Source organism: Colossoma macropomum, unplaced genomic scaffold (genome assembly GCF_904425465.1).
Source record: "Colossoma macropomum unplaced genomic scaffold, Colossoma_macropomum, whole genome shotgun sequence".
Lineage (NCBI taxonomy): Eukaryota > Metazoa > Chordata > Actinopteri > Characiformes > Serrasalmidae > Colossoma > Colossoma macropomum.
The window spans coordinates 11,591,301-11,604,456 of NW_023494799.1; the positions used below are offsets into that span (position 1 = coordinate 11,591,301).

General features: G+C 38.5%; 2 protein-coding genes across 4 annotated transcripts in view; both read right to left on the bottom strand.

The window, feature by feature from the left end:
- Positions 1–263: 263 nt before the first annotated feature.
- elavl1b (ELAV like RNA binding protein 1b) lies at positions 264–5,226 on the bottom strand. Of its 3 annotated transcripts, none has more exons than XM_036586763.1 (8): positions 5,104–5,226; positions 4,136–4,201; positions 3,849–3,920; positions 3,507–3,684; positions 2,567–2,670; positions 1,624–1,777; positions 1,313–1,538; positions 264–1,126 (listed from the first exon to the last, which is right to left on the bottom strand). In XM_036586763.1, exons 2-8 carry the CDS (start codon positions 4,169–4,171, stop codon positions 802–804), a joined length of 1,095 nt encoding a protein of 364 aa, XP_036442656.1. In that variant the 5' UTR covers positions 4,172–4,201; positions 5,104–5,226; the 3' UTR covers positions 264–801. The 3 variants fall into 3 exon arrangements, with proteins under 3 accessions (XP_036442656.1, XP_036442655.1, XP_036442657.1); XM_036586762.1 differs by having other exon boundaries at positions 3,507–3,687; XM_036586764.1 differs by lacking the exons at positions 2,567–2,670; positions 5,104–5,226 and having other exon boundaries at positions 3,507–3,687; positions 4,136–4,194.
- Positions 5,227–7,111: 1,885 nt separating this feature from the next.
- Positions 7,112–13,156, bottom strand: part of si:ch73-60h1.1 (calcium/calmodulin-dependent protein kinase type IV) — a 29,817-nt gene continuing 23,772 nt past the window's right edge. Inside the window, exons 6-11 of the mRNA XM_036587263.1 lie at positions 12,609–12,699; positions 12,338–12,412; positions 12,071–12,146; positions 11,726–11,852; positions 10,572–10,724; positions 7,112–9,103 (exon numbers count right to left, since the gene is read on the bottom strand). Coding sequence (XP_036443156.1) covers positions 8,615–9,103; positions 10,572–10,724; positions 11,726–11,852; positions 12,071–12,146; positions 12,338–12,412; positions 12,609–12,699 — 1,011 coding nt within the window. The 3' untranslated portion in view covers positions 7,112–8,614. The remainder of the gene's footprint in view (positions 9,104–10,571; positions 10,725–11,725; positions 11,853–12,070; positions 12,147–12,337; positions 12,413–12,608; positions 12,700–13,156) is intronic.

Genomic DNA, 13,156 nt, shown 5'->3' on the forward strand with positions numbered 1-13,156 from the left:
GCTGAGCATGTGTGGTCTATACTCCTGTACATTTTTAAAACCCTCAATTTGGCAAAACAAATTCATTGATCATGTCTTTTCCATGACTGGTGGGGAAACCACTAAAATTTAGTTTTTTGAATCACATTTACATTGAAAATGTGTTTGATTTGATAAAGGAACCATAGAGATGACATTCATTGTGTAACTATTAGCCAAACAATCATTGGTGAAAAATAACCACTCAAAACAAAAACAACGAAAAAAGTGGGGGCGGGAAAATTCACTGGAAACTTGATACCGCAACAAATAGGGAACAGCAACAAAACACACAGCAATGATGTCTGATATTATATGGGGTTTTTAATATTACAAATTTGTGATACAGCCTTTATAAAGTCTATTCTTGGTCTTTGATGCTCCATAGCATCAGAGTAATTAAATTACCATGACTATTAGCCAGGTCTTGGCAAGACAAGGCCAGCTACATACACCTACACCATTAGAGACCCAAATGATGAGCTCTAGTCTTCAGGTCTTTTCCACAATATTACGCATACTGTGAAACCACTGTGAAAAACCTTTTAACCATACTGTAATCATTTCTAGGCCATATCATCCACTCCTTTCAAATGGTCTGTTTAATCCCAAAGAGAGACAACACTATTTACCTACTTACTTAAACATCAAAAATACACAAGTACTTTTATGGAGACACTGTTTCAACACTTACAGAAGTTAGGTTGGATGCTGGGGAGGGGAAGAAACAGAAAAAAAAAAATATACAAGTTCTCAGAACTCAAAAGTAATACTTTTGTCCTTTTACTTGTGAGACTTGCTGGTTTTGAACGACACTTGCAGGATCTTGTCCCCCAGGCGGTATCCGTTGAGACTGGCTATGGCCATGGCTGCCTCTTCATAGTTTGTCATGGTAACAAACCCAAACCCTTTGCATTTGTTGGTGTTAAAGTCACGAATGACTTTGACATTGGTGACGGCACCAAATGGGCCAAACATCTGCCACAGAATGCCCTCATCTGCATCTTGGCCCAAGTTGTAGACAAAAATGCACCAGCCAGAGGTGGAGTTGCCAGGTGTGCTCATGCCAGACATACCACTCATATGATCTACACTCATTGGTGAAAACCTGGAGAAAAGACATGATTTCTACAGATGTAAACAACTCCAAGAATAATGCACAGCTTATAAACAGGAAGACAACTTTCAGTATCTTGCAGGTTCTGATTTTAAAATAGATTTAAACAATGCCTCCACAACATCCACACAGAGAAGAAGAGCACACTCATAAAATTCAGACTGAGTTAACTCTTACCTGAACCTCTGAGCCTGGTGATGAACAGGGCCTCCGAAGCGCCGAGACTGAGTATGGTAGAGCTGGGACAGCAGCTGAGTGTTCTTTGCCTGATTTGGGTTTGCTGCAAACTTCACTGTGATTGGTTCAGAGGCTCCAGGGGGTTTCTGACCATTGAGACTTTTGATGGCATCTTCTGCTTCAGCCCTCTTATCAAACCGAATGAAGGCAACACCACGTGACAAGCCTAAGATGGGAGAAGCATTAGAAGCCTAAAATGGCCAGTTCTTATCAGTGAAAAAGACAAATGGCAAGTTTTGAGACATCCTTACCCGAAGCCTGATCAACAAGTACCCTCGAGTTTATGATGCGTCCAAAGCGAGTAAACATGTCTTCCACGTCTTTCTGCGTCATGGTCTTGGGCAAACCACTAATGTAAAGATTGGCATCTTTGATCGCGTCAGAGCTTGGCCTGGCATAAGAGACCTGAAAAGGAGAAACAGTATTTAAGAAACCAACATTTTACAAGAGCACATCTTAAAATAAAAAATAAATACTTCTATTGAATGTAACCAATAAGTCACTTGTTACAGACAAACTGCGATACCAAATTAAAAGGTCACATAGCTTTGTTAGTTTTAAAACACATTAAGAAGGGGAAAAAAAAATAACAATCAACATTTTGTACATGATGACATAGCTCTACAAGCTAAGTCTAAAAAAACAAACAGTTTAAATGTAAAAAAGGGACAATTTCCACTTCAAACAATCCCTTAAGTGCATATATTCAAAATAAAGAAAACATCAGGGATTGCTGTGCAGGGCTTTGGTTCGGCACAATGTCATACTCAAGCAAAATGACCACTTGAGCCTCCCACTCCCAAACCAACCTTTAACACTAAACAAAAACATTTCTTGATAAGTGTAGGAGGCAAAACACCAATATTCACTTAAAGATATTAAAGTCAAAACTTCAGTATAATTCTGTACCGAAAATAAAACCATGCCAAATGAATGGGGAAAGCCAATTGCAAAAATCATATGGGTCGAAGTTTGACAATCTGGAAACACAGACAGAATAAAAAAAATTAAAATAAATGAGAAAATGAAAAAAAAGAAAAGAATCTCAAATCTCATACCTCTATAAAGGCTTGTTTCTTACTGAGAAACACACTGGGCAGTATTGGGATTTTCCCGCCGCTGCCTAGCGACTACATGAACATGTAATATCTATCAGTTTACACATGTATACAAGAACACCTCTTTGCACGTTACCTTGATAGTTTTAGACTGTAGTCTCAGCCCATTGAGAGTACTGATTGCCCTTTCTGCATCACTAGGGTTAACATAGTTAACAAATCCGTACCCTAAACTGTGGCCTAGAGGAAAAAAAAGGAAAAAAAACAACAAAATAAAAATAACAAACGTTTGTCCACATTCTGCAGACTAATTTAGTTTTTAGAAACAAAAAACCCCAAAATGTTAAAATTTACAATGCTGTAACAATGCTCAAAATCTCTGAACATTTGTGAAATAAAAGACAAGTTTCAGAACAATTACTCAGTCACTGGATGGAAAAAAAAGGTTACATGACATGAATATCAAAGTTGTGCATTACATAACAAGAAATTGCAGTATTGCTTCCATCGCTCCTTAAAAATAAACAAAAGAACATTAGTCAGGTATGCACATTTTCAAGTCAAAAACAAAATCACATTTGCCACAAAGCAAAATCTCTACATTACATCACATTCAAATTATATTACACTATACCACAGTAATGTGGCTCAAAAACAAACAAAAAAAAAAAAAAAATTCAGCAGCACTCAATCCATTACATATTAAAAAACAAAACAAACAAAAATTGCAATATTAAGGCATAACACCACAGTGGACAGCGTTTCATGAAATGCTCCCAGAAACCACCCAGTTCAAATTCAACCAGGTTAAGAAAATAATGTAAATTAAAAAAATATATCTTTAGATTCAAAAATGAAAAAAAAGGAGCACACTTAAAAGCCAGGTGCCTGCCTAAAGATCACTGCTTGTAACACCAAAGATATGAAACATATCAATGGCAAGATTATTCTTACAAGTTTGGTGCAAGAAAAAAATAAAAAAATAAAAAATTAAAATCAGAAATGAGAAGGGCATTTCATCAGTCAAGCTGTGTGTGCAGAAGAGGGGGTCGACTAGTTTGTTTTCAAAGACCTACCTCCCATTTTGTCCCGAATAAGTTTGGCTGACTCCACCTCGCCAATGCTGCTGAACAGACTGCGCAGCTCATCTTGCGACATGTTCTGCGGCAGGTAATTGACTATGAGGTTTGTTTTGGCATCTTTTGGCTCATCTTCCATATGGTCCTCGTAACCATTAGGCATGTCGTAAACCTCCTGCTGAAGGGATACAAAAGGCAATATGAGATGGCATCACTTTTCCACTAACGTCAGACTCAAACAAGGTCAAATTCTTTAAAGTGATCAGACAACTTAGATTAGTTTAGAAACTTAGAAAGTTATCTGTCCAGAACAACAACGATAATCCCCAGCACGCCTACCTTCATTGAGCTGGCACTCTTGCTATGCTGCTGTGAGTCTCTGTCATTACCCTGGCTCTGAACCTCACAGACCTACAGCAGAAATCGTATACAAATAATAATAAATACAAATATGCACAATAAGAAAAAACTTGTGTCCGGCATTACTTCAAAACATGTCTAATAATGGAATATACTATAATGGGAATTCTGCATTCATTGATTTATACGTAAGAGGGCACTTAATATTTGGACAAATAACTTCAAAACACAATTTCTAATTTCTGTATCTGTATAACGTTACTTACCTTCAGGTATCTTATGTGTCCCCTTCTAACAGCCATGTAGATACTGACCAGTACCAAATTCCAACACTGAGAACACAAAACCGGACAAATTAACCGCTGCAAAGCACAACGCAGAAACACTTCACTTTTAAACCACCGGAACGCTGTGAAAGCGTTGCGAAAATGCTGTACTGCGTTTAGCTGCGGTCGCGCGCTCAACAAAAGCTGAGGTAAAACAAATTCTAACCTGAGCGGCTAAAAGACCGACAAGTAGGACGTGTGATAGGTTGTCAGCCATAATTAGCTTACTTATCCGCTTAGCTAGCTAAAACATCCTTCCAAATATGTTTTTTTTTTTTCAAAAACCACCCTGAGAATCCCATGAATGAATGAAACAGCCTGGTGAATAGCTACGCAGCTAGCTTATAAGCTAACGCTCGCTCGCTCGACCGCCCACGGTAACCGTAAGGCGCTTTAATTACAGTCAACTAGCTAAATGTTAGCTAACTTAAATGTCTACAGTTCCGTGATTATTTAGAACTCTGTTAAAAAGTGCTATTCGCACATATTTAACTATCGTTGGTAGCTACGTGCCTCAGTATTGGCTAGCTGCTAATGTAGCTAGCTGGCTAACACAGACCGCGCGGTTAACATGCTGAGCTGTTCAACACAAAGGCGCCTCGCGGTGTTTGAGACCTCCAGCTGTATGAAAGTAAGGTCCAATCAATTCGGTACACAGCCACCAGAAATAACTCACTAAGGCAAACAGTATGTATTCTGGTTTGTCATTTAAGTTTTACTACTCAAAAATCCCCCCAGCTGCTCCTCTCCACGGCGAGTAATGTGAGAGGGGTCCCGGGCCTGGCGTGCTCGTTGTAGGCCAAAGCCTCTCTTATGTTTCACCTCGTGGTTTCCGCAGTCACTAAAGCTTGATATTCGCGTTTTGCTTGAGGCTTAGAAATAAATGAGCAAACAAAAAAACATCATACCTTAAGTTCTTAACGTTGAACAACCAACTCGTTTCCAGGCAGAGAAGAGCTCGACTGAATTTTCTTCAACCGCGGTAAGACAGTACAGGCGCGCCTCGCTACCGGATATGATCGGGTGTCCTGCCTCCTTCAGTGATGGCGCAGGATGGGCGATACCATCTGAAGGCGAACGCTACCATCTCGATACCAATACCGATACTTCTAAAAGTCTTTTTGTGCCGTAAAAAGGGAAGAGTGTGCTTTCTACAGTGACAATGTGTAAATGCAGAACTCCATTAAAATATATGTCTTTGTCTGAACTACATTCTTTAAAAAGATCAAGGGTTCTTTAGCACAGGGAACGGTTCTATTTAGAACAATGAGTTCTGTATAAAACCATTTTATGCTTAAGTGGTTCTTTGCATGGTGAAATGGTTATTCAGTTTGATAGAGAATGTGTTGTAGCCTATGTGGTTTTATATAAAACCTTTTTGAAAATGTTTGTAGTCTATACAGCACCAAAAGGGTTCTTCCATTGTTTCAATGCCAAGCGCGTAACAATAGAAGGACCATATACAACACATTCTCCATCAGTCTGTAGAACCATTTCACCATGCAAATAACTATTTAGGTTCTATAGGTGGTTCTATACAAAGCTCATGATTCTAAATAGAGCGATTCCTTATATTAAAGAGCTGTTGAAAAAGCATAATTTTAAAGAGTGTACTGCCATGTCTAACTAGGCCTTTATGTGCCTACTCATCAACCTATTATCATGAAACTGTCCTCTTATAGAAATAATGGCTGTTTCAAAAATGTATGGGTGTTAAAGGAGTTTTCTGCTGTTTTTATTGAATTGTTAAGTTGTAAAAAGTCACACTTCATATGAAACATGTCATTCTAGTGAAACCTACCAAGTGGTGATAGGAACCAGATGCCTATAGTGTTTAATGCTTTTTGATGAATGCCTGATACATTGTTTAATAATAGTTTTTGATAAACTTGTGTCTTTAAAACACATGCAAGGCATAGAGGTGCATGCAGAACATTGTCAGAAAAACAGTTTGCATTTTTTTTAGCATTATAAACATTACATATAAAACTTACACACATATATATGGGTTCACTGGTGGCTTTGGATATCAAATAAAATGTCTATGTTTGCATTGTAGACCTCGCAACCCGTGGTCCTGTGGTGTCCACCACCACTGGAAAGAAATCAGAGTTGGTAAGTTACTCTACAATGCACCATTTCACACCAAAACATGCTAAATAGCTTTCTTTACATTGATTAAATTATGCAGAAACGTTGAAAAGTAGGTGAAATCCCCATTTAAATGATCAAAACTACATAATATTTGGATCGTCAAATATCAGGATAATACCATTTTCACCTTTTTTCATAATTTGTTTAATAAACATTTGGTATTTTTTTGAAGTAAGAATCGCTTCTCCAAAGGAAGCGTCAGGACTAGAAGTAGCATAACAATAATAATGTTGTAATATATCTTTTTTGTGTGCATTTCAAATAGATAAACACAGAGTTGTAAACTTAATCTAGTCAGAGGTACCAAGTGTCCTGGATTTTTTAGTTGTTTTTAACAGATGGTGTAGCTTCATGTGAAATTAAAACTCATAGATTTGAGAGAGATGAATGATCACTACACTAAATTTAGCAAAAATGTTTCAAAAGCTGACTAAAACATTTCATTTCAAAGAAAAAAAAAACACGTTGACATTGTAAACTAGTTGATTGTTGTTCTTAGCATTGTATTCATACCCAGTTAATATTTCAGCTCAGTTCAGTCATTCTGTAAGTAGTTAAACTTTGATTTAAATGGTTTTAAAATTTAGCCTGTATGAAACTGTATGAAAGTTTTAATATTTTGCATTAGAATCCATGACATTGCTTACAAGGCCCTAGGTGAGCTGGCATAGAATGACCCTAATGTAATCTACTATGTTACTGCAAGTAATGCCCTTACATGCAAGGATTCCTGTATTAATTTTCCCACAAAAACAACAAAGCTCTGAACTCACAATTTATTAATCATGAAAACACAGAACTCCTGATCAAACACAAATGGCACCTACATCAGCCTGTAGGCTATTTATTGAAGACAGCATATCTAAGCAATGTATAGTAATTGTAAAATATTTATGTATCACACATAATCATATAGATGTACTTTAGTGGTGACTAATTGCCGTGCATATCAGCAATATGTACAAAGCTCCTGTTTTGGCAACAGAATAGCGTGGTATGGGGCCAATGGTTACATAGAAAAGCAGTTTTCTACGTTCTTACACTTTCACAGAGGCAAAGAAATTCAGTTTACAGAAAACAAGCCCTTGCATATCACTCAGGCTTATGTTCTGCCATTATGCCAATAAGTTCTGCTGTTAATTCCCAGTGCCTAAACAGCATAACTTGTTTTTTTTTGTCCCAGAATATTCTTGGAGAGGTTGGAAGCCCCTGTTCAGAAAAGAGGTAGAAAGTGTGGTTTAGAGACATACGTCTGGTAGGAGAGCAGTGTGCATCTCCCTGTCTCAGAACGTACAGCAGAAAAACATGGGTGTGGAATGCAGCACAACTTATACAGGTAACTGTGTTCAATATTAACTTCTGAGAGTTTATTTTCAACATTCCACACAGCTTTATGACTGCACAAGAAAATGACGAGGAGTAAATATATTAAATGAAAAGGGACGTGTTGAGATCTATGTGGTGATCCAGAATCACTCTACCCACCTCTGTTCGTTGTAATTCTTCAGAAGAGAATCTTTTATGTTTCAGATACAGAAATGCCCAAATACTACTGCACATTATGATGGAGAGCATGCTGTTCTTCATCACCACACAGATGGTCTCCACATCACTGGTTTGAGCAGAAAAGCTTATTTAATGCTCAAGCCAGTGGCATGGCAAAGCTTGTCTTCTTAAAACATGTAAATATAATGAGATACATACAAATGGGAGGGAAATGATTATGAGGAAAATCAAATATTAGTATATATATATATATTTATATGTCTATTTCAAAAGAGTATTTACAATTACAAACCTTAGGTCTTTGTAGCAATCATCAAAAACAATACACAATATTAATTTCACAACCACGATGTCCTTTCTACTTCAGTGCTAGATAAGAGAAAAATAAGCATGAGCCATAAAGTCTGTATGCTTGCATATAATAGCAAAAATACAGAAGTGAACTCTCATGTACATAAGCATTGGCATGCGAAGCAAAGAAAGCAATTTTGGTGTTTTTAACTGTACTGGTAGCTTAGTGCTGAGGAATTTGAAAGCTTCCTTGGTGATGTTCTAAGTTCTCAGAAACAGTTCATTGTATTAGGGATGCATATCTAAAAGTTCAGTATTAAAATATCTGAAAGCAAAAATGAGCAAAAACAAACAAACCAAAAAATCCCAGCTTTGTTTTGAGGCCTTATTCACCTCCTTTTTCCTTGTACTATATCAGCATCTACCCCCAGTTTGTGTCATCCAAACGTGTCTTTACATCATGTGCATTTACTGACATTCTGCTGTGTTATTACCAGTCTCTACCCCAGCAATGAAGCCATTGCTGATGCTCTTGGGGCTGGGTGGGGTATTCAGGACAGGCGAGGGTCCGCTTTTGCCCCCAGGATCCATGGAACAGCTCTTTTTTGGCACCCTGGGTCGGACCACTGGGGCTTTGGGCAGGACGGAGGTCTGTCTGAGTCCCTCTGCTTTCAGGGGCGGCCGGGTGGGCATGGGACCCGGTGGCATCACAGGTGGTTTGGGGCTGTGGGGGGCGTGGCTCGGGGGACTGGGGGTAGGTAGTGGCTCTGCCTTCTTCTCAGCTTTTTCCGCACCCTCGTCCACAGTGATGGGCTTGGCCGGAGCTTCCATGGAGGCGTCTCGCTGCAGGCCGCTCTGCTGAGAGGGCTTGTCGGAGTTTGGAATCTCGCAGCTGTCGGTGCGCCGCCTCGAGCCCTCATGCATGCGGCTGGTGGCCACGACGGCCTTCATAGCAGCCTGCGGGGACAGAGGGTAACATTTGTTATGTGTATTCTACAGATTTTTTTCCCTTATAACACTTATAACATTTGTTCATTTTTATGTACCAAAAACAGTCATACTTTATTTTACTTGACCGTTGCTGCAATATATACAAAGAATATTACGCATAAAAATAAATATCATTTGAAATCAGCAATGCACTCAAAATGCAGAGAAAAAAAGTATTTTGGATATTTTGGCAAAATGTGAGCTACAATTTCTAAAATATTTGAATAGGATTTATGTCAAGCTTGCTGTGAAAGAATGCATTTGTTAGCAGAACACATGTCATTTGTATTAATTATATCAATCATAGCTACATAAGTTTATGAATAATTCATAGTACTTACTGTATAATAATCTTGTCACTTTGTGCCTATTAAATATGCTTAATCACTAAATGCTACATCTATAATTTAAGGGGTTAAACAGGATGTTTTTGTCAAAGTGTCTTTGTGATTGATATAGGTAAATGACCTTTTTCCTGCTGGCCAGAAACAGCACAATGTTTAGTCATTTCCTCCACAACTTTTGACTGTCTGAAGTAACAACACTGCTTATCACTTCAGCGTGAATGGACAGGCTAAACTGTAGGCCAAATGGGTGGTGCTATGTAACATCACAATCATGAGAAATTCAAAGCGGGCTATTTTTTGCAGCTTAGCTTTCATATATGGACTGTTTGGGCTAGGGAGTCAATGGGACTAGAACAGTGTTCCATGTGATATTAAATATATACATTAGTGATTTTTTTAGATGTCCCATAATGCCAGATTTGCACTGCATTTAAAATTCCTAACACAGATCACAATGTCACGGTTAAAAATCATCTCTACAATATTTTTTTGTCAGTCTGGTCTAATGGTGAGCACAATATAGCAGTGGTGAGACAGCACATGATTCTCAGGGCCCTGCTGTCTTGCATAGAGAGAGATCATAGGCCTGTGTGCATTGATATGAACCAACCAACTTCAAAAGCAAAGGACATTCCCTCAACAATTGTGAGTGGGGAGACACTGGTGAGATGATCCATTGTTAGCACAACCAGACTGTGGTATATGGCTTATTGTACAACAATAGAGCTTATTACCGATATGGCCAGGCCCATGATAGTGGTAATAAAATTTAAACTAAACTCCCTCTCATTGGCCATTGCTGGCGCCTGTTCTTATTACTCCAAAGCCAAGCAGATTCTGCCTCAATGACATCAGCCCAACAAAACATGCTCAAACTCCTGCCATGCAATTCTGTGTTCACTCTTAAAGGGTTAAGAGACTTAAATCAGAAAGTAGCCCTGTAGTCCAACATTATCATAAGACTAGCACTTGTAGTTTTATTCCATAAATAGTGAGAAATCTGCGTACATCATTTAGAATAACTGCTACCAGCAGGCAAATTAACTTGCAATTTACTGATCATAAACGCATGCTGAGCTTCAGCTAACCTTCAGTTTGCGGCGAGCGTTGAACTCCTGCAGCTTTCTTTGTGTGGTGTCCATGTGGGAGAAGCGTGCTGCTTTGCCAAGAACCCATGGGTGCTCCAGTGCTTGCTGCACACTCAGACGCTTATGAGGGTCCAGCACTATTAGCTTACTGACCTGTGTGCATAATTGACATAGACACATAGGGTTTAACCTGGTTAGAAGTAGTTAAAAACATCAGAATTGTAATGTAATGTAATGTTATATGATCTGTCTGAAATTAGCTTTTTTAATTTTGCACTGAAAGCTAATGTCGTTAACAAGTAATGGAAGCTTATAGCCCAACTAGCAAATCACACTTTCTTCCAACAGCGTTTAGCTGTTAATTAATCCCTAATAGACTTGCTTATATGGTTTCTTGTATTGTATGACATACTATAAAAATGGATGAAGTGTTGCATACAAAAAGAAGTAGTAGCAGTAGCCTGAATTGTCCACTAATTGTTGGAATATTGGCTTCCATTACTTAGATAAATAAAAAAACAACAACATGTAGCTACACTCTTAAAAAAGATGGTTCTTCAAGGGTTCTTTACTAAAGAAAATAGTTCTATATACAACCATGAACACTCAAAGAACCCTTTGCATGAATAAAGGGTTCTTTGCATCGTGAAATGGTTCTTCAGATTGGTGGAGAATGTGCTGGTTCTATATAGAACCTTTTTGAAAAGGGTTCTATATAGCACCCAAAAGGGTTCTTTTATTGTTGCAAGCTTGTCATTAAACATCCTTTTGGGTGCTATATAGAACCACCTACAGTGCATTCTGAAGAACACTTTCATGATGCAAAGAACTCTTTAATCTTACAAAGGGTTCTTTGAGTGTTCATGGTTCATGGTATTTTCTTTACTAAAGAACCCTTGAAGCCCATCTTTTTCCAGAATGTAAAGAAGCAAATTTTGGACACCTGACATGTCTTGGCTGATCAACTACATCTGGGTTAATACAGAAAATTGTGTAATGTACATATTAGATTTTTCGCAGATTTGAATTAGTTCACTTTAACTAATTCAGTCTTTGAACCATTCAGCTCAGCTAGAACACTAAAAAGCTTTCTTCTCTGCATCAAACGGAACCACTGATGCTGTTTGAAGTGCTAATGAACAGTGAGAACTCACCAAATCCTTTGCATTGAGGGAAACCTCATCCCACCAGGGGGAGACAAACTCATAGTCGCAGTTGAGGATGCGGCTGTACATGTACTGGTCCCCCCTTGGATCGAAAAATGGTTCAAACCCACACAGCCTGGGGGAGGAGACAGAAGAAAGGCAGATCCCAGAGCAAATGTCATTTTTGGATCTAGACGAGAGGCTTTCTCGCAAGAGATGAAAGCTGAATTACAGGCAATGCAGAGGGGCAAGAAAACCGATTAAACAGCTCTCACTGAAACCGAGTGACAAAGAGAGTGTTTTGACAGAATATGATGCAATGTGTCAACTGAGCTTGTTTACATGTTTACTCACAGTATGTACAGGATGACTCCCACAGACCACATGTCCACCTCAGGGCCATAAGCATTGCCTCTAAGAATTTCAGGAGCTGAGAAGGAGATGGTTATAACCTTTTTAACTGTGGTATACTTCTGAATATCCTGTATGTTCCCCTTTTTTTAGGTGGTTAGAAACTAAAACAATATCAACAACATTGATCCAAATTATTCTATATAATGAAAAAGAACCAGAGTCAAATTATTGACACTTCACAGTCGATCATCACAAATTCAGACTCACCACAGTAACCAGGAGTGCCACACACAGTCTTCATTGTCACTTGCTCATCTATTATCTTGGAGAGGCCAAAGTCCGCTGTGGAAGTTCCGGATGAAATGCCAGTTATGAAAGCAGTTTTTATTATTAACATACAATTGTGCAAAATGACCTCAGCCTCAATATACTGAGAAACTTAAAAAGTAGGCTACTCTGTTATTTGCATCACCGTACATTTGCACCCTGCTCTTGAAGCCAAAAGAAAACAGGTAGTGTATGTTCTGTGTGTAGTTACCTATCTTGAGTGGTGCATCTATTGAAAGATCAGCATATAAGAGGTTCTCTGGTTTGAGGTCTCTGTGGACAACTCCATTTTCATGAAGGTACTGCAACACAGACAAAGAAGGAAAGGATACAGCTTCAAAACTGTGCAAGATAGTATTTCACCAGCCTTTCAACCAACACTTAAGCCAGATTAATTCAACTTTCTATTCCAACAGCTATAAGAAGAACTGTTGTTCAATTAAGAATGGATATTCAACAGAATCATTTTTAAATTTTTTTATTTTTGCAGTCAGTTTTTTTCTTCAGGCAGACAGAAAATGCTAATGTAACACTGGCTAACAACTGGTAAACATGCAGTATATCTAACCGCTAGCTATCTGTGTTGGAAGGGTGGTGTTATCTGTCTTTGGCCAGCATGGTTCTCAATTAGCTGGCTTTTCAAGTTTACATTAGCTTATTGGCTAGGCCATTGCCACACATCTAACTAGCTAAAAGAGTGTGGCAGCCCTAGCAGCAAGCATGACCAAATTAACAGATGAGGATAAGAGATAAAAGACT

Excerpts from the sequence above, each read along its gene's own strand:
- elavl1b (XM_036586762.1), bottom strand. The coding sequence starts at position 4,171 with ATGGCTGTTAGAAGGGGACACATAAGATACCTGAAG. Across the intron at positions 3,921-4,135 it reads GACACATAAGATACCTGAAG|GTCTGTGAGGTTCAGAGCCA; the intron begins GTAAGTAACGTT and ends TTTCTGCTGTAG. Across the intron at positions 3,688-3,848 it reads AGAGTGCCAGCTCAATGAAG|CAGGAGGTTTACGACATGCC; the intron begins GTAGGCGTGCTG and ends GTATCCCTTCAG.